The sequence below is a fragment of the Dendrobium catenatum genome, unplaced genomic scaffold (assembly GCF_001605985.2).
Source record: "Dendrobium catenatum unplaced genomic scaffold, ASM160598v2 fragScaff_scaffold_637, whole genome shotgun sequence".
In the NCBI taxonomy this organism is placed as follows: domain Eukaryota; kingdom Viridiplantae; phylum Streptophyta; class Magnoliopsida; order Asparagales; family Orchidaceae; genus Dendrobium; species Dendrobium catenatum.
In genome coordinates, this window is record NW_021319099.1 from 1123933 (window position 1) to 1145101 (window position 21169).

Genomic DNA, 21169 nt, shown 5'->3' on the forward strand with positions numbered 1-21169 from the left:
AGTGAGAAGAATTGGAGGTTAAAGTCGCCTGTTTAACGGGCAATTTTGCTCTGACAACTCATAAAGACATACTATCAATTTTGATTGGTTTAACTGATGGATTAAGGAATAAGTTGCACGTTTAATTGACGACTTCGATTACTTTAAGGTGTTATTTGGTAGCACCTAGGATTCGATTTAATTAGGATTTCGTAAATCCTCTAAATTCGGATTTTGAAAATCCTGAGGGGCTTAAATCATGAAAATTGTTTGATAACATTCATAATAAATCCTATTAAATCTAGTGTAACTGTTTGGCTATAGAGCGGATTTAATGAGCGGACTTTTCCTCTCGAACCAATGTATTTCGTTAATCCAACAAAAAATATGATTTCGGAAATATGAGATTTAGCATGATAAAGCGGAATTTTTCATCTACGAAGGCTTTTATTAGCCGTGAGATTTGATTTTATATTTTAGGCCGTTTGGCTGGATTTCGCACAAATCTGCCTCAAATCCGGCCTAAGTCCTGCTAGCAAACAGCCCCTTTAAAAAAAAAAAAAAAGAAGAGGCTTAAACTCTTAATTCGTTTCGTAATTATGGTTAGTTTAAAATTCACGCTTAACAATTATGCCGTTACTCTGTCGCCTGGTTTATTCTCTTACAAGCAACCAAGCATTAGTCCGATCAAAAGACGATAAAGCCCCTCCAAGCTTTTCTTGGAGAAGAAGTAAAAGCTGGCCTACGCGCTCGGAGCCGTTCCCATTCCCCGAGACGACAACTGATCCGAACCGGACCAAAGCAACTCCACTCCGCCCGACCGTTCACAGACTCATATATTGGTCGGACCGGCACTGAACATGAAGCGGTTTAGTAAGACCGAACCAGTACGGTGTTCCAGCACTTCCCGCCATCCACGGTTCGTACTATTTTATAATTTTCCTTTGGCTGATTATAAATGGCGTTCGAGGTCAAGTCGTCGTTCACTCGTTCTTCTCAGCTTTCTCGCTACGCAGACTCGACGGCAACAGGGTATCTTCTTGCTACTGAGCTCAGTTCTTGACTACTCTCCTCCGATACTATCGATCGAGCTAATGAAGGAATGGCGAGGTAGGCTTCATTCGTGGAAGCCCTAATCAGTTTCATTGATTTAGTCTTTAATGCTTTTCTCGCCTAATTTTGGAAGTAATGGATAATCCTAAGGGATTATTGATGTTAGCTTTCTACTTTGTTTAATGGAGCTGAAAATCGGTATTAAAACCTATGCAAATTTTGGGAAATGGCATTGGAGATGTGTTAGCTTACGTGAATTCCATCTATGTTGAGTGTTTAGAAGATACGTTGGGGCCGGGGAGCTGGGAGAGCAGATTCTCGATTGATGTGCTGGAATGCTCTGAGCCTTTATGGAAATCGCTTTGTTTTTCTCTGCACTTTTGATCTCGTGAAGAAGGAAAAGAAAACCACTTATAGAAAAAAAGTTCTGGGTTTTCAGTTAATGTATGGGAACTGGTGTTTAGGGCTTCATTTGTTAAAAATATATAAGATCTTAATAGTGTTTGCTTAAATATCATTGCTATTAATTGCTAAGTTTCTATTACGTTATGACTTATAGGGCATGGTTGACAAATTGTCGGGGGATTGCGAAAAAGGTGAAGAATGCTACCTCTTATTCGAATTATCAACTATGCGATTTGGGAGCTGAAGCGAATCGTGAATGCCCAAATTGTCAACATATAATCGATAACAGTGATGTAAGCTCTCTTAATCAATGCCATTTTACCCACACTCTTTTCATTTAAGTCGTTTACATATTTAGATGCTTCTCGGAGCTTAACTAGATGGTTGCTGTGATCTCTTTCTGTCTGATAAAATTTAAATTTTGGGATTATTTTTTCATTAGTGAATTTAAGTTCCGGTCTTTCTATTTCGAGCAGAGATTTCTGCAAATGTAGAGGCTTGCTAAGAATAGTTTGCAGCTAACCTTTTGTGCATTATTTTAACAGTGCTAGGAACATAGTTGAATGTGAACAGAAACTATTATGTAATACTTTCTGATTCGGTAATTCCAGTTTATTTATTAAACTCTTATGCATACATAAAACATGTTTACAATAGAGAAAATGACCAAACTGTTCTGCAGAGAGAGCAATTATAGTATGCTTAAATGTTTCCAAAGAGAGATGCCAACTGTTTGTTTCTTGCTCTGAAGGTTTCTTTGGAATTGCCTGGCCTTCCTGCTGGTGTAAAGTTTGATCCCACTGATGTAGAACTTCTAGAGCATCTGGCAGGAAAGATAGGGGTCGGGATTGCCAAAGCCCATATCTTTATCGATGAATTCATTCCAACTCTTGATGGAGAACAAGGAATTTGCTGTACACACCCTGAGAATCTCCCTGGTAAGAATTAACTGGCAAGTTTATCTATTCCCACATACCTATGTTCAGGGCGGATTCAGACTTAATTTTCAGGGAGACAAACTTATAAGCAAAAGTGTAGAGTTTTTTTTTTCATAAATGTCCTTACAATCAAAATTTGTTCCGAGGTCGCTACCTCTCGACCCCTATTTGTTCATTGATGTACGCTTCGCATATATGTCAGGGGTCTAAGAGGGTAGTTCGACCTGATTTTCTTGGCGGGGTTCCTTACAAATTTTGGTTGTAAGGATATTTTTTAATTTTCTTTACTATTTCTCTTTGTATTGAGTTCATCGTTTCCTAACAATAACATCTCTACACAATATGTTTAATTATGTTGGGCAATTGTCTAAATGTCATAGTATTTTAGAACTTTTCGGGGGGCAATTGCCTAAAAATTATTGTAATAAAAATAAAAAAATACATGGAGGGGAACAAATTATCTAAAGAATCATATAATAAAATCTTTTTATATGGCTTAGGTGCAAGGAAAGATGGAACTAGTGTACACTTTTTTCACAGATCATTAAATGCATATTCGACTGGAAATAGAAAGCGTCGCAAGATATGTGGCGAGGCCGAGGAAAGTGTAAGGTGGCACAAGACCGGCAAAACGAAACCAGTGATAGAGAATGGTATTCTGAAAGGCTGGAAGAAGATCATGGTTCTATACACAAGTTTTGGGAAGGGTAACAAGCCAGACAAAGCTAAATGGGTGTTGCATCAGTATCATCTTGGGATGGACGAAGAGGAAAAAGATGGACAATTGGTTGTTTCAAAGATTTTCTTCCAGCAAACAAAGCAAATGGAGAGTAATGAGACTGATGAGAATGTTCAAGAAAAGCCGAATGTGTTAGCAACCAGATACAGTCCAAGAACACCTAAAACTATGACTCCGCGGCCACATCGGTCTAAGATGAATCCTTTATATAAAGCTAACGAGGAAGTTCCTCTTCTCTTGGAAGTTCAGGTAAGTCTTAGATACTTCATTATATCATTTTCTTTAGCTGGTTTCGCTATGAAATTAGACGTGCTGCAGATGTTTGTATTGTTTATAGATAGAATTTTTAGTTTTTTGTCTTCATAAAAACGCTTTTTTTTTTTCTGAAATTGGAATAATAATTTAATTCTAATTTAAAATTAGAATAATAACTTAATCTAATTATGTTTACTTGCTGATTTTTCTAATATTTTTAGTTTTGAAATTGTATGGTAAAATTCAGAATAATTTTAATCTCATTTAATATTACAATTTAAAATTTTAAAATAAATATATATTTAAAAAAATTTCATGCTAACTAAAATTAAACTAAAGCTTTGTTTTGAACAATTTTTTTACTAATTTGTAAAGTTATTGTAGAGAAAATAATATTTTAAAGTTATTATAAAAAATAATTTCCTAATATAATTTTTTTTAAAGCAGCAAAAATAATAACAAAATAACGATTATAATTAAAGTCTTAAAAGTAAAATAGTAAGAAAGTTATTTCAAATGAAACTTAACTATTATTTTAATTTTAAATTATAATTAAGTTATTATTCTAATTTTGATATTTCAATTTATATTTCAAAAAAAAAAAGCACCAAATAAAAAAGTATTTTCTAAAAAAAGTTTAAATAAAAAAGCATTTTATATGAAAATGTAAAATAAATAGTTTTCATGAAACTTCAAATTATAAAACCATTTTCAATAAAGAAAAATTGCATATCTTTTTACTTCTTTTCTAAATAAAATTTTCACCACATTCGTCCCTAAAAATCATCAACAGATGCTCCTTCCTAAAATTTCACCTACATAACATATAAAAAATATTTCATTCTTTAAAAATGAAAGCTAAATTACTGAAAAAGTCAAAAAAATAAATAAAACAATGTTAAACAGATCCTTAAAGTATCCATTAATGTCCTTAGTAATAGGGGAGAAATGCTATAATATTAAACCTAAGCCTGACCACCTTTTCAGGAGGAACAAGCTCCAGAATCTGAATTGCCTCCATCGACATTGCCCACTGTCAATCTGAAGGATGAAGAAACAGGATCCCATTACTGGGCGGGTGAATCACAAGCCATAGATGAACCAAATCCTCAGCTGCTAAATGAGTCATTTTTATACCATGAAGTGCTCAAACAATTTCCTCCCTTAGCAGAATCTCCCCTTCAACTTCACCAACCAGACATGCTTATTGGCTGCAAAGATCAGTTTTTTATGTATGCAGATGGTTTCCCCAGCCTTGATGACATAGAGGTTGACACTCCACCAGATTTTCAGCTTTCTGTAAGATCTTTTCTTCTTTTCTCAACATAGGTCCGTTTGGAACGGCTTGCTTATTGCTTCTTTAAGTAGCTTTTTAGTATAATTTTTTTTTTTGATACTAGAAAGCTGCTTTAAGAAGCGATAAGAAAGCTGTCCGGGACAAAATCATAATCTAGCTCATGACTTCCATAATTTTCTTATACGGTGACCCTGTAATGCAGGATTTGCAATTTAGTTCACAAGATAGCTGGTTGGGCCGGCTGTAGAATGATTACACCAAGGTCTATCGTGAGCTGCTAATGATGATTATTTTGCAGATCAAGTGATCTGAATCTATTAAGATGAACTGTATTAGGTGAGGTAGAAGAGCGGCATTTTCCAGTGCCAATTATGCATCCTTTTGCTGTAAATTATATGTTTGTTGTGTTCAAAATCTTGACATTCTTACTTGTAAAAGATTTGAGGACCTTTCAAAGTGATTGCATGGCTTAGAACATGGCAGGCATGCCATCAAGTGTTTATGCCTTGTGCTAGTTATTTTCTATGACTTGTTTTCATTGGCTCATAAGTGTCTTGCGAGAAATTATTCAGTGCTGACGTGGTTGCACCTGATTCGTCAGCAGTATCGAGCCGCGATACACAGCGAAGGGGTGATGTAGCGCATTCTAATTTGTCTTCTGATGACGTTTGACGTATGTACAGAATAATTAATTATTTTCTAGGCATAGAGCAACTTCAAGTGTTCAATGATGATATTCTATTATGCTAATTGGAAAATTTTGGGCTTGCAATATGCTGATTTGGTTGAATAAGATCTGTCCCAATCTAATTGAAGAAACGCATTAGGTTGTTCCAATTAGGCTTTTTAGTGTTTTTATAATAAATTCTTCAAGTAAACAACTATATCATCTCTTCTTATATACCTTTGGTGATAAAAGATGATCAATTCTTCAATATTCTATGTTAACATTGGTCAGAATTAATAAGATTATGTGTATCCATTGATCAACCTTGCAATCTTGCAAGCTTAATTGTGATTTCTATTGTTGAGAAATTTCACTAGCTAGATATTCTGATATTATAATAACAATAAAATTAAGCTTTTATCTCATTATGTGGGGCCGACTACTTGAATTATTTTTCTTTATTGTGTCATATTAAGAGTCAAATTCTTATTTAATAAAAAAATTTATTTATAATAAAAAATATTTATGTCGATATATTTTGTAATAACAAAATGTTTAAAATGAGTTTTAAAGCTATTGGAACTAGGTTGAGATGAGTGGAATACATCACTAATTTATATTGCACTCATATAAAACAGATTAAATTTCAACAAGAATTATAATACTATGAATTTACTCTTATATTATGCAAAACCATAAATTTCAACAAATTTAAAATGTAATGTGTTAATTCAGATTTGAAATAATTTAAATTAATTATTCAGAATTATTTAATTAAAAATCAGAATTCTCAAGGTTTTGAAAACCGGACTGAACAACGGACCGAAAGAAGGAGAGGTTCACGGTTTTACTACCGGTTCGATTAGTCAAATAGGAGTCAAATCGGATGACGCAATAAATAATAATATTATTAAAATTTATAAAATAAATGATAAATTTTCTTTGGTTTCAGCACCCAGTAACCAACTAAGATTTAGATAACTCTATTCAGCTCAAGTTTAACAAAATCCCACAGCATTTTGACCATAAGATTAAGCGAATATATCACAAATATTAACAGTAGATGTTCTCATTCAAAAAGCATCTAACAAGCATAGTAATCAAATTTGTCTTCAAAGTAGAGCAAATAATATATAAGAGTAAAGTACGAGAGATTATTAGGTGCGGAGTACGGACGGGGAGAACCGTCTGCACAAGTATTGGGTACCTAGCGGTACCCGCACTTGGTACCGCTGGGTGCCATTAGGTACCGCTAGGTACTCAGTACTTGTACGGACAGTACGCAATCCGCACTTAATAATTTTTCGTAAAGTACATACTGCTAGTGCAAGAAGTTGAACATTTGGATTCTTGTTCATAGGACGTTTCTTTATGCCTGCAAATAGTGCAAAATATATAATCTAAGATTTTAAGGAAATATGAGAAGGAGATGTGATGCTAAGTAGAAGAATGATACCTTTACTGTTTGTCTACTCCAATTCGCGAATGATCCGAGCAGTGACGAAGGAGGAGCGAAGCAGTACGGCTTCAGGAGTTACACGAGTAGGAGAAATAGCGAAATACAATTAGGTTTTAATTTTTAGTACTTGAGTTATTTCTCAAATATCCGCATTATTGAAATCACACGGCTGAGATTTTGCGTCTAAGCTTAACTGAGCGGTCTGAGGCCGGTCTCCGGTTTGCCAATTTCACAGCGGTCGGATCGGTTCAATTCGGATTCTTTGTTTAGCCAATTTCAGAGTTTATTCGGGCCGGTCGGCCGGCCGGATACCGGTTCAACCTGTTGAGATTTCTTTTGTAAATTATATTATTCATTTTATGATTTTGAAGATGCAATTATTATTTTTAGGAAGAGTGTAGTCCTGTTTTACAGTATCGACTAGTAGTGGCGCCCACTGTCTTCGCCCCTCGAACAAATAAACCCCTTGGCCTGTCGCATATTTCCGAGGCATAGCTAGGATTAGGATGGCCGGAGGAGGAGCAAAGGCGGAGCCGGAGGAAGAGCTTTCTAGTCGCAGCAGCAGTGGCGGTGATTCTGAAAAGTGGGAGACCTCAGAGGAAGGCAGAACCAATTCCAAAGGCAAGCTGCTGCCTGATGGTTTTCTCGACCCTCTTCCGCCTCAGAAATCCTTAAAGCGTCCAAGATTTTGTGGTGAGTTTCGTTCCATTGTCTCTACGTTCCTTTCTTTCTTTCATCAATTTAGAGCTGTGCCATTTCTCATTGTAACAGAATAAGAATTGGTCACAAGTTCAATACAGCTGTTTTTTTTTTTTTTTAATCTTTTGGAATAAAAGCAGTGAATTTGGAAAGCACCTTAGAGGGATTTGAGCTAAGCCTTCCAAACAATACGAAGGTGTTTGCTAAATTCCAAATTAATCAAATTCAGGTTTTGGCTGGAACTTCAATTTTGTAAATCCTGCCTGGGCTGTGATTACTGGATTTAATAATAAGATTTAGCTAAGTGAGATTGAAATTTTAGGTCTTATCTAAGTGCATGGTTGAGTGTCCAGCGTAGCAAGTTTGAGCTTACAAAGTAAAAATCACGTAGGGTAGGAAGAAGCGAGACGGTTGGTGTTATTGAACGGGAATCAATGAAGTAAAAGCAGAACTCCCTGAGTTCCTTTTTTCACGCCTGCTCTAGGCCGCCTATAACAATGTTTTTTGCCTTGTTATATCCTTTTAATTTTTTTAATGGCCGCCCATTGGTGGTAGCCATTGAGGAGATAAACATTGGAGGAGAGCTTTCGGAGGAGACATGTTGGAGGCATCAGGTTGCTTATAAATTGTCCTAGCATTCCTTCTTTCCATTCTCCTCCACTTTCCAGCACTCTCGCTTCTTCTCCGTTCTTCATTTTTCAATTAATGCAAATGTTATATAGAGTTTGGCCGTCCCAAATATTGCAATGATTTTGACAATTTCGTTGTGCTATTTTTATTCAAGTATTTTTTTAATGTTAAATGTATTTATTTTTTCAAAATTGTAATTCAAATTTAATTAACGTTCTTTGAAATTCCATAGCATTTTTAATTGATGTAAACAATAAATACAAACATGATGAAATAATAAAATTTATTTGTTTTAATAATAGAATTATAAAACTAATTTTGTTACTTATGTTTGTAATTTCAAAAGAAATTTTGAAGTTTGTTTAGTGGGCATAAACACTTATACTATTTATAGTTTTATAATAAATATGCAATTTTTCTTTAATTTTTTTGTAAATTAATTTGTATAATACAACAACAACAACATCATCAAGCCTTTATCCCACTACATGTGGTTGGCTACATGAATCCTTTTTCTCCATTGTGTCCTATTAAAGGTCAAATTCTTGTTTAAATCTAATAAAGAAAGGTCATTCCTAATATTTTCTAACCAAGTCTTTTTAGGTCTGCCTCTACCTTTCTTAACATAACTCAAATCTAATACATCTACTCTCCTAACCGGGTCATTGGAAGGCCGCTATTTTATGTGACCAAACCATCTAAGGCGACTCTCTCTAATCTTATCTTCTACTAGAGCTACTCCAACCTTTTCACGTATACGCTCATTTCATATCCTATCTCTAAGGGTAAAGCCACTCATCCACCTGAGCATCCTCATCTCTGTCACACTTAACTTAGTATTATGCTTCTCTTTTAATAGCCAACATTCAGCACCATAAAGCATTGCAGGCCTCACTACCATCTTATAGAATTTTTTCTTAAGTTTGATGGGTACTTTTCTATCACACAACAAGCCCGATGCATTCCTCCACTTCAACCATCCAACTTGAATTATGTTGATAATATCTCCATCAATTTCACCATTACTCTGAATAATAGATCCAAGATATCTAAAACGTGTACTCTTATTAATGACTTGATCGTCCAAAGTCACAATCCCCTCACTAGGTCTATTACTACTAAAATTACACTCTATATATTCCGTTTTAGTTCTACTCAAGCGAAAACCTTTAGTCTCTAATGTTGACCTCCATAATTCAAGTTTACTTTCAACTCCCTCTCTAGTCTTATCAACAAGAAGAATATCATCAGCAAAAAGCATACACCAAGGTACATCCTCTTGCAAATGTCTAGTGAGAACATCCATGACTAAAGATATGGGCTTAAGGCTGATCCTTGATGTAACCCAACCGAAATAGGGAAATACTTGGTCAAACCACCTTGTGTTTGAACACAAAATAAATATCTATGATGACATCGTTGATTTTATGTTTGATGTTATTTTTTGATGTAGAGTTACAAGTTGTAGATGATTGCCTATTGTGTCACTGAGAGAAATCGTCCAATTTAAATTTTAGAGCCATTGTCAGTTAGCATTATTGGAGGCTAACAAGCACATCTTAGTTGTGTAAGTGAAAAGGAGTACATGCACAAAACTTATAACATTGGTGTTGTTTCTCTAGGGGCTTTAATTGTTTTGGCCAAAACTACACTAATTTATATGTTAATGCTGTTTTTCTTCATTATTTAATGGATTTAAAATAGCATAATTAGAATTATGTTAATGAATACAATCTTACTTTTGTAAACCAATGTTTATAAAATTAGTTTCATATGTTGGCAAATTGTCTAGGCACTCTTGTTTGCCTCCTCCATTCGAATCATATATTTGTAATGATTTTGAATCGATTGAATACTTTCCATTGATGCACAAATATTACCTCACATAGAAGCCTATGAAATAATATATAGTGGTTCGAGTCCTGATTCAAGTGTGACAAGGGATGGTGATTATAATACCAGGGTTGAATTAGATGACAATGGACAGTTGCTAGGTCACTTGCTATTATGCTAACATGCATTTGTCAATGTTGAACTTGTTGATGCAATGATATTGAATAACAAGTTTTCCAAAACAATTCACACAACATAGAAGTGAGATATAACTAGCTAATCATGGTCCATCAATTAACTTCAACTCAAGGTGAGGTAAATCCATATCAGTTGCTTATCTGAATGATTTTTGCAAGCAAGGTCAAGCTTTTGTGTGAGCTAAATGGGTGGTCTATTTTTAATAATGTGGAATATTAATGCATGCTTCAAATAAAATGAGAACAATGGTTGAGTATAGCAAAATCATCCTTTGCGTCCATGTAACTAGCATCTACATGCTCCTATGAATCACATTTAGGATGGTCTTGAAGGGCTCGAGCATGGGGTTCTCATATGTGCATGCATCCTATATTGCTGGTTGATCATCAAAACTTCACTTATTTGTTCATATGCGATTATATTGCCCTAATGATTCACCAAAATTTTGATCCAAAACCGGAAGAAATTATAAGATGAATGGAGTCAAAGTTTGAATAATAGTTTCATGCATCAAAGCGTGAGAAAAGGCTATTTAAATACAATTCGTAGTTATGAGAAATCATACCGCTTGCTTTCGGTTCATGGAGTCAAGTTGACATTTTCATAGCATGTTTAGGCTTTTGGACCATACATGTATGATTGAAAATTCTATAGGCCTGCATTTAGTATAAATGATATATTTCCTCGGTAGATACCAAGTGACATTGATGCGAATAATGGTCCATTCCTATTAAGTCTAAGTGGAATGAGTCATGATTGTGGTTTCTCATAACGTTTCATGATTTAATGAATCTTGTTTGCCTTTGTAGGGACCTATGTATAATCTCAAGTAGAAATTTTAGTGGAGGGGGTTGCAACTTACTAAAATATAGTTATATTATCTGTCAAGCTCTCATATGATGCATCATAACATTTATCAACAAATGAGCTTTTGTTTATCCCACATACTAAGATAATATAAAGAAATCAAAGTGCAATAAGCGAAGATATCCAAAGGCAATATGTATGCTAGCATACTTAAATTTCAAGTGTTTGATATGGCATGTCGAGCATACCGAATTAACATTACTTCTAAAGATCAATGTTGGTGCACTTTTAATAAATAAAAAAATACCATAAGCCATGTGCTCGTGCTATCACGTGCTTGGTGTAAAACTCTTGGATCATATTGCTTTTGTGTCAAAGTTCTTCACAGTAGAAAGTTATAACCAATGTTTTATAAACAAGATTGGATGGTTCGACCAATTCAACCATGAATTGGTCCCTAGATCGGTTTAGCTTATATAAAACTGTTTTCTTAGAATTATATCATGCTGGTTAGAACCACCAGTGATTATAAAAGAACACACAAGGCTCTCTTATATATCATCTTTGAGAGGTATTCAAGCCATTGCACAACTTTAATGTAGACATTGTGGGTTTACGTCTGCCTTCTTTTAGAAGAAAAGAAGATAAGCCATAAACAATAAGAATTCAAAATATAATGATGAACATGCAACATGTACAAAAGTGTCTATCTGATTTGCAAGATGACATTACATAATAGTGCTACTTGCCCAAATAATTAGAAATGTATTAGTTTTGTTTAATCACTTATAAAATTATTTGTTAATAACATTCATTGCTATTTGTTCTTAATAGGAATGGTTGAAGGTGCTTGTAAGCAAGGACAACGTAGAGTTAAACGACGTGATGCACTGCGAGAGGATATTATGGATTCGAAAACATTAGAAGTACACCCTAGTATTGCCAATTTACGAGGGTTACATCGAGCCGCACATCCAAATGAGGTACTTGATTTCACAAACAATAATACTAAAGTGTGATTTGTAGAGTCGAATGTTTTTTTTTTCCTTCTAATTTTTAAGTTTACATTACTTCACAGGGTACCATATTAGGAGCAGCTAGCCATCTCCTTATGGCTAATGAATGGCAAGTTCGATGTCCTCGTTTCATTGATGCATTAGAGCATGCGGGCATTGCCTGTATTAGGCACTTGCAATTCATTAGATTAGACCACCATCTCATCACAGCACTAGTTGAGCGTTGGTGTCCTCAGACGAACACATTCCACCTACCTGTGGGAGAGATGACAATTACCTTGCAAGATGTTCAAATAATCTTGGGTGTTAGGACTGATGGCCCGGCTTTAGTTGGGCCTATTGCTATAGGTTTGGGGCATAGATGGTTGTCTTGGCCAGATTGTTGTGACGAGTTATTGGGTAGTCATCCTGAGGAAGATGTGGTCTACCATCATCCAAGTGAGCAAAATCAAACATCAAATTTTCGAATGGGATCGGCTCAAGCCCGAACATGCATACCATTGAGATGGCTCAGATGGACATTTTATAGGGAATCTTATATGGACTTGACCATGAATGATTTGCTTAGACATGTTAGGGCCTATATATTGTATATGTTAGGTTGCTTCCTTTTACCTGACACCTCAGGGTCACATATGCATTTACAATATTTGCCATTATTGGAGGACTTAGGCGAGTTTTCTCAATACTCATTAGGAGGTTCGATATTAGCCCACCTATATAGGGAGTTGAAGGAGGCAACAAAACCCACTCGAGTGTACATGGCTGGGTGCTTACATCTCTTACAAGTATGGGCTTGGGAACGATTACATGTTGGACGACCTACTCTGCATGTGCCTTTTCCGAGAGATATTACTGGCAAACCACTAGGCTATAGGTATTTTTTTTTTTTACAATTGAGAATGTTACATTTATGCATTCATTATGTCTTTCTATTTGCTAACAATTGATAATAACCTCGCAGGTGGAATGAGGAGAGAGTACGCGAGGTGCCCATAGGAAATGTAAGGATGTATAGAGATGAGATCGATGGCCTACAACAAAGCCAAGTATTTGTGTTATAATTTATTATGGATTAATCTTATTCACCATACTATCTTCTATGATTAATTTGGTAAATTTTATAAATAGGTAATTTGGGAACCATACACACCGGCACTAATGGTTTGGTTACCAAAAATATGCGTAGATGGTATGGAGATTTGGCAGGCCAGAGTTCCACTTATTAGTTGGAAGCGTGTTGAGTGGCACTTACCAGACCGAGTTATGCGGCAATTTGGTGGGAGGCAATTGATTGAGCTTGAGCCAATGGAACGTACTTTTAGGAGAGTTGATGGTAGGGGTAGGGCTAATGTTGATTGGATGGAATACCACTATAATTACATTGAGATGTGGAATAAAAGAAGAGCATACATTATAGTGGTTACACCTCGTGGGGATGACCAGGAAGATCTATTGAGGTATATGCATTGGTATAGGTCATGGGCTTCATTATACCTATTAAAGGCTCCTATAGCACCACCAAATACATATTACCCCAAGGCTCCGGTTGAACGGATAATGGTACTCAAAATCTTGTATGATAATTTAAGAAACAAATTATTTAAATATGTAAATAAACACATCTTTAATTTGCAGATGGACTATTATGTACGGTCGAAGTGCATTTTACGTCCATTTTTTGGTGGAAAATGCAATGGTGCCAGAGCCATGCAACTTGCTATTGATGAGGTGGCTTCATTATGCAACAGAGTTGAGAGTGCAATTCATATAGATTTTGGTGCAGTTGAGGATCCCATCAGGGACAACACTCACAGAGGTACATCACCATCATCAGTTGTTGGTGCAGGAGCATCAAGAGTTAGAGATCAGGAGCCATCATCTTCTACAAACCAATGACCATTAACTTACATAGAAGTTAGATCAATGATGATTCAGAATACAAGGCCATTAGGAACAATTCCATTCCCTCGATTGTGGCCACCTTTTAATCTAAACTAGAATGCTTCAGAAGGTGTCAATTGCCATCATATTTGCATGTTCCTTTTACATCGATGCCTTACAGTATGATTGTGCTGTTCTAGTTGTCACCAGCCACTATGTCAACATTGCCAGTCTGCACCCGGCCAATTTTGGATGCCACTTAAGTAACAATATGGCACTTACTAATGCTTCCACATCAGCAAAACCCAATGTTAAGGTAGAGAACAATGTCGTGGAGCTTCGGCTACGGGCAAGCCATTTACGAGGACCAGAAAACTCTCATTCATATCTGGTGCTATTCTATATAGAGGTAATGATGTACTCATTATCATCTAGTTGCTCAAAATAGTTTCATTCTGTTTTTTTTTTAAGTTTCAAGTGTATTCATATACATTTTCTTAGTTATTTTTCTTTGCTCGGTCATTTTGCTTTTACTATGGCTTAACAGTATGGTCATAGGAATCTGAAGGAATCTAATGCTATTTATTATTATAAAAAAATTGACCTATATCAATTAATTCCAAATAAATGGCTACACAAATAATATAAATTTAATCCTGTTTTTTCATTTTTATGTGCATTTTCAGTTATGTCTAATTTTGTTGTCCTCTTACAGTCGTTTAATGAAATTTTTATCTAGTATTATGAAGATAAGTAATGGTTGGAATAATGTTTTTATATTATTGCTAGTATCCATTAGAGCTAATTCAATGTTATAATGAACTAGTTAATGAGTTCACTCATTTTATCAACCATATATGGGCACAAGCTAATGATGAATTACTTTTGAAATTATATGTGGAGTAGATGGCTACAAACAAAGCCGAAGGTGATAATTTTCTTATTGAATTAGTTTGGCGTTTGATACACAAGAAAATTGTTGAAACTACATGTCACTTTGAGATTGCATGAAATTCAAGTGAGATTCCATAAGCTTATGAAAACATCACATAAGAAACAAGATTCGATGTATCTTGAACATAATGTAGATTGTCATTGTACACTACTTCTAGATTGGAAACTCTTTAAGGATGAGCTCTTAATGAAATGATATAATCAATTAACTCTAGTATGGTTGCCTCACGAAAAGAAAGATATTATATATTGGGGAGTAGTGGCAAGTGATGCAATGATGCTTCAACTTTTTCAATTGCAACATCACCAAAATCAATTGCCATCATTAGTACACAAGCTGAATAATGATGAAAGCTCTATAGTGGTGACCATAATGTATTGCTACAAATGTGAACTTTTTCACTTAATCAGCATATTCTTCTTATTTTGTATCACACCTACCTAAGTATTATCTTCGATAAAAATTGTTAGTTAAATGATACTTAATTTTTCGACCCTAAGCCCTAGTTTCAAGTTCAAGTAATGCATACAAGTAATTTAAAAAAAATTTATGTATTATGTACTATTAGTTTCTAACTAAAAGTTTATTCTTCAAATTTGATGGAAATAGCCCTAAAGGCATGCTCTTCACCTTATCATTTCTAAATTTATTTAAAAAAAAAAATACAATCGTTCTTCAATTAAATTTGTCTCAAATTAATTATGTTTATGAGAAAAAGATCAAAATGGTACCTAGACTTTTTATGGGCATTGTTTTTATGCCAGATTATCTTATATGCCCCATTTACTCTTTTGAATTCTCAAATATGATCGAAAACAATTCATTAAACCCTCAAATATGATCCAAAATAATCTAACAAAAGGACTATTTTGGATCATAATTGAGGAGTCAATAGACTAAATTGAATGCATTTATATTTGGGGACTAAAATAGTCTAGCAATTATTTTAACCTTTTTTTCTATTGTTTAATATCAATTTATTATGAGAAGTTATATCTAAATTTTATCCAAAATTATTCATATCAGATTGTACCTAAATCTTGATTTATACTCCAGCACAGTTAAAAATAAAATAATATTGGGAGAAATACCTTATTATAAAGCATATTGCACCTCCATGTAGGATTTATTATCATAGTAGTAACTTAAATGGAAGATCTTTCAATTGTTTTTGATACTCCACTTCGATGATATACAGTTGAAGTTAATTGTTTTTTTCTGTGAAGATGTAATTGTTTTTTTCTGTGAAGATGTAATCTGGAATCTGCACATTCTCCTTTGTGACTAGATTAGTTATATCACTATTGGAGTCGGATTCCACTAAATAGGCTTTACACTATTGGTAGGATAACTTTGTTAATTTTAAGAGGCAAAAGGCCAACCGAATGATTTTTTTTAATAGAATTAAGGGATCAGTTCGAGATTGAAAGGTGATAGAATGGGATTGATTAGGAAGAGCTAAGTTTTAGCATCATTCCTGTAATTTTGAGAAACATAATTGACATATCATACAACATTCAACTATAATAATGAAGAATGAGGATTCATAATGGCAGTGAAAGATAGTTTGGATGAGGTTAATGAAATTTATGCTAAGTGGCATGGTGATCTAAATACTTTTTTTTGCGTTGTCAAGTTGTGCAAATAATTATCAATACATTCCGGCTTTTTGAATTTCATTTTTATAAATTACCTGAATTTACTTTAGACAAGTGATGGGTGATATGGTGATGGTGGTTTCATATTGGATCCTACAAATGATTGTATTTGACATTGGAGTTCTTTGGCTCCAGATATTATCAAATTTTCATATGGAAAAATAATTATGTTTAGAGATCTTAGTTATTGTAGAGCTGGTTTTTGTTAGATCGGTCCAACCGATCCACACGGGACCAGCTTAGGTGGACACACGGGACCACCTCAGGTGGACAGAGGCAGCTTCTGCCTCTCCGGTACGCATCGACCGAACCGCAAGAGCCAATAGAGCAGTTTAGGAAGGATTTTGAGGGAGTTAGGAGGGAAATTTGAATGTAGTGACTGTTTAGAGATTTCCTTTTGGATTGTATGCATTAAATAGTTTGTTACTTTGTTTTCCTAGGGTTAGTATATCTTGAATTTGGCTGAAATTTGAGATCTCTTAGGTTTTTTTGGGCTCTAGTGGCGTCTAGAGATTTGGGAGAGATAGATCCTCCTTTCAAATATAGGATCAATTGTATCTTGTTATTTTCCTTCCGTTAGGTTGATTATTCTAATAAAAACTATTGTTTTTTCAGTTTTTCGTTTGGATTGGTTGATCGTTCTTGCTGTTTTTGTCAAGATCGTTAGGTTTCACTCTTATTTTGTTTTTAAGATATGAATATATCTTTAATATTTTATCATTGAAAGTATAGCATAAATGCAGTTGTAGAGCTTATATGTCAATCAATTTCTTGTTGACGGGCTTCGGATTATCTTGATGAAGTAGTTCTTAGATTGATACATTTTTTATCTGTTTGCTTTCAGGATGATGTGTTGGCTGATATTTTAAACATTTCTCAGTTCCTAAGTCCCAATATCGCTGGCTTCCTCTTTTTCTATGGGCATCGGTTAAGCCTCTTGCGTATTGTTTGAATCTATCGATTTGTCTATTTGGAAAGCCTTCTGCAATCTCTGGAAGATGTTGATGGTTCTCTTAGTCTGTTTAGATAGAATTTCTTTCCTTTTTCATTTTTCCTTCATTTTTTTGAAGTATCATTTGCTTTGTAGACTACATCTATCCTGCTTTTGGTAGACCAATTATTTTCAGCTGAACTTTACATATTCTATTTATCAAGAAGGTATCTCCCTTTGCATTATAAGAGTCTGTTTGGGATTGCTGCAGTATTTTATAAAGCTGGTAATAAAATTGTTCTAGAGCAAGCAACTTTACTACTATGGTTGCAGAAAACAGCTTTCCGCTCCATAAATTTCTAAAAAGTTTTGAGAAAGAAGCGAGAAAATGATAAAAAAACAGTACCCAAATAAAATTATGAATGTTGTCTGAAAAGCACAACAGTCATAAAATTGTCTCAAATAGAACCTAAGTTTGTAGTAATTGTCTCCCAACTCCATCGCTCAACAATAATTCAAAGCTATGAACCATTATTGCCTCCTGGCCTTTACCCCAAAGAGTTTTTGGAATTGCCAAACAAATCAAAAGGTTTGTTTGAGATAGCTTTCTAATTGCTTTATTTATTAGATCATAATAATTATTTTTTTTTGCTACAGGTTTTTTTTATTATTTTCAATAAATTTTTTTACTAGGAGGCTACTTTCTTCAATAGCTTTTAAAAAGATATTCTCACCCACATTATCAATTTCTATATTGTAACAAAAAAAAAGTCAGTCTCATACAATTATTTATTAATTATTTAAAATAAGATAATATGTATTATTTATAATTATTGAAATTAAAAATATTTAATTTTATTATGAAATTGAGAGAGAGAGGGAGAGAGTATTGTCCTTTTAAAGAAAAGTTATTTTTCTTCCATATCTTTCACAATTTATTTTAAAATTTTAATGATTATAATGGAAAGAAGTAAGAAGTATTTTGATAATTAAAAATAAATAACCATTTTTTTAAGATAAATAGTAGATTTTAAGATTCAAAATTTGACTTAGCTTAATCTGGTATAGACTTAGCTAAATTCAAGTTTAATTTGATTTGTGCTTAATTGGCTCATTAAACATTTAAATGGCTTCAATGCAACCAAATTTTAATTAAAATTTTAACTAATCCTTAATCTCTAAGCAACATTTAAATCCCTTGCATCATAGTTAAAATTTTAACTAAACAGCTTGATGGGACAAATCCAATGAGCCCATCGTCAAATTCTAACATCACTAAGGCATTCAAATGTCCAATAAACTGTCAACGATAAAGGGATTCAACATCAGTTATCCATTCAAACCACATTTCTGTTATCCATTCAAACCACATTTCTCATGGAGGGGAGGAGAAAAGAAGGCATCGAAGCAAGAAGGAAAAGAAGATATGAGAGGAAGATAAATAATTGCCACCAAGCTCCTCATTGACCACCTCCAGGTCATCGATTGATGCCGGACATCCACCTTTCACTGGATTTCTACCTGACGTCAAACTTCCACCAGTCCTCGAACTTCTACCCGTCGCTAGACTTCCGCCCATTGCGAGACTTCTACCCAACGCCGGACTTCCGCCCGTCGTTAGAACTTTGCCAGTCTCTGGACTTTTATCGAACTTTTACCCGACGTTGGACTTCCACAGATCATCGAACTTCTGTCTATTGCCAGACTTTCGTCGGACTTCCACCTGATGCCGTAATTAATTTTATATAAAATAATAATTTTTCTTAATAAAATTAAAAATTATGTGAAAATATATAAAATAGAGATTTAATCAAACTTCTTATCAAGTTTATTCACAAACTTTAATTTGTATTGTTCATGAATATAAACGGGCTGAATACCAAATTATTTATATTTGTTTATTTTACACCCCTAAAATTTATCTAAACTTATTTGATTATTTAAATAAATCGATTGTGAACAAGGTCTGGTTTTCATTTGCACCTAAAGAATTTAGCCTAAAAAAAAAAAGAGATTATTACGTGGATTTTAGAATTTGTAACGTCGCAACGGGCTCTACATTGGGTGATATAACGACTACTAATTATCATCCGACGCCTTTCATTTTTTGAAAAAAAGAGAGGTGGTATAATTTTGAATCCTGCAGTACCGAATGTAAATGGCGGTGCTTCAACTTCTCGTCATCCGTCCGATCAAAAGAGCCGGTATCGGACGACCCCAAACTGGACAAGGAGGACGCGGGAAACTGCGTTTGCGGTGGCCAGTGTCCTGGATTATGGGTTTACTAAAACGCATTGGGCATTGCTTTTCTCCTATTTCCGAGGGAAGCTAGGATTAGGATGGCCGGAGGTGGAGCAAAGGCGGAGCCGGAGGAAGAGCTTTCGAGTAGCAGTGGTGGCGGGAGTTCTGAGAACTGGGAGAGGTCAGAGGAAGGCATTACTAAATCCAAGAACAAAGTGCTGCCCGATGGTTTTCTCGACCCTCTTCCTCGTCATGAATCCTCCAACCTGCAACGGTTTTCTGGTGAGTTTGTTTCCGTGGTCGCTTCTTTTCTTTCTTTTTTTCCTTCAATCCGGAGTTCTACCATATTTAATTGTAAAAGAAAATCAATCGGTCACAAGTTCAATGCATGTTTTTTTTCTTTTTTTAATCTTTTGGAGTGAAAGAAAATCAGAAAGATTGGAGCCGCTGGCTTTCTCTTTCGCCCTCTCCTCCCATCTTTAGTGAAAGTAAGCTACCGGCATTTTCTCTCCTGTATTTTTGTCATTTGATTGTGGGATTTATTAGGGATGTTGAGCTAAAACCGCTAAACAATGCACAGGGATTTGCTAAATTGGGAATTGAATAAAGCCGGTATTTTGGCTGGAACATCGATTAAGTAAATCCGGCCCGGGCTCAGGTTACTGGATTTAATAAGATTTAGGGAAGTGGGATTGGAAATTTTGGCCTTTTCTTAGTTGATAGTTGGTTATGCAACGTAGCAAGTTTTCCTGCTCTAACATAATGTAACTAAGAAGTACTTACAAAGGAAAAATTTCCAAGCACTTTGTAAGAGTGATAATTGTCACAGTTTCGATCAAGGAGGTATTGCAACCAAGGAGAACAAACACCCCCACTCAAGCACTTAGCAAGGAGGTGGTTGTATGGAAATGGCAAGGAAATATTTATTTTATTATTCTTATTAAGAGGGGAAGCCTTTTACATTTAGAACTTTTGCGTGACATAAAATGAAACATCAAATTTTGATGTAGTTAAGACCATAAAAACTTGATGACCCGACAATATAAATGGAATATGAGATATACAAACATAAACATAGCATTTATGGTAGGCGAAGCTATCATCTTCTTATTTGGGCCTCTTGTTTTGCATTGAAGCCCCTTTCTAAAAACAGAGCAGTGTTTGTTTTGTTGGGTGAGTTGCTATTTCTTTGATCACAAAACAAAACCCATGTTCAATATTGTCCCCTTCTCGACACCCTTTCTATTTGGGAAAAAACATTAAAAAAAATTCAAATTGATCACTAGGGTAAGTGAGAAGGCTAGATAGAATATTTGTTCAACAATTATGATGTTGGAAGAACTTTTGATTGAAGTAGTGAAATGTATAACTTCTATAGGGAAAATTGACCGCCATTGTAGACATGTCCTAAATATCCCAAAATTTTTATAATATATTTTGATCTAAAGTTATTCAAAATGTATTAATGGTGTACCCAAGGGCGGAACTACCTAGAATTAAGTGGGGGGGGGGGGGGCAGCCCCCC

At 34.7% G+C, this 21169-nt stretch overlaps 3 protein-coding genes across 7 annotated transcripts in view; all 3 read left to right on the forward strand.

Moving 5' to 3' along the window:
- The first annotated feature begins 955 nt into the window (after positions 1-955).
- On the forward strand, positions 956-5168 carry LOC110102585 (SUPPRESSOR OF GAMMA RESPONSE 1). 2 transcript variants are annotated; one of them, XM_020830969.2, is made up of 6 exons: positions 956-1089; positions 1592-1730; positions 2189-2375; positions 2876-3363; positions 4357-4668; positions 4869-5168. In XM_020830969.2, exons 1-6 carry the CDS (start codon positions 1082-1084, stop codon positions 4911-4913), a joined length of 1179 nt encoding a protein of 392 aa, XP_020686628.1. In that variant the 5' UTR covers positions 956-1081; the 3' UTR covers positions 4914-5168. The 2 variants fall into 2 exon arrangements, with proteins under 2 accessions (XP_020686628.1, XP_028551280.1); XM_028695447.1 differs by having other exon boundaries at positions 4357-4638.
- Positions 5169-7194: 2026 nt separating this feature from the next.
- Positions 7195-21169, forward strand: part of LOC110102618 (serine/threonine-protein phosphatase 7 long form homolog) — a 42262-nt gene continuing 28287 nt past the window's right edge. For 2 of the 4 annotated variants that reach the window (XR_002303847.2, XR_003700979.1), the window contains exons 1-6: positions 7195-7485; positions 11794-11942; positions 12038-12852; positions 12940-13024; positions 13107-13538; positions 13614-14268. Coding sequence is in view for 1 of the 4 variants with exons in the window: in XM_020831033.2 (XP_020686692.1) it covers positions 7299-7485; positions 11794-11942; positions 12038-12852; positions 12940-13024; positions 13107-13538; positions 13614-13874 (1929 nt within the window). In the remaining 3 variants the exon portion in view is untranslated. Of the gene's footprint in view, positions 7486-11793; positions 11943-12037; positions 12853-12939; positions 13025-13106; positions 13539-13613; positions 14364-17316; positions 17652-21169 lie in introns of those variants that run through there. The other 2 variants (XR_002303848.2, XM_020831033.2) reach the window with 2 other exon arrangements.
- LOC110102576 overlaps positions 19289-21169 on the forward strand; it is a 40920-nt gene continuing 39039 nt past the window's right edge. Inside the window, exon 1 of the mRNA XM_020830956.2 lies at positions 19289-19752. Coding sequence (XP_020686615.1) covers positions 19743-19752 — 10 coding nt within the window. The 5' untranslated portion in view covers positions 19289-19742. The remainder of the gene's footprint in view (positions 19753-21169) is intronic.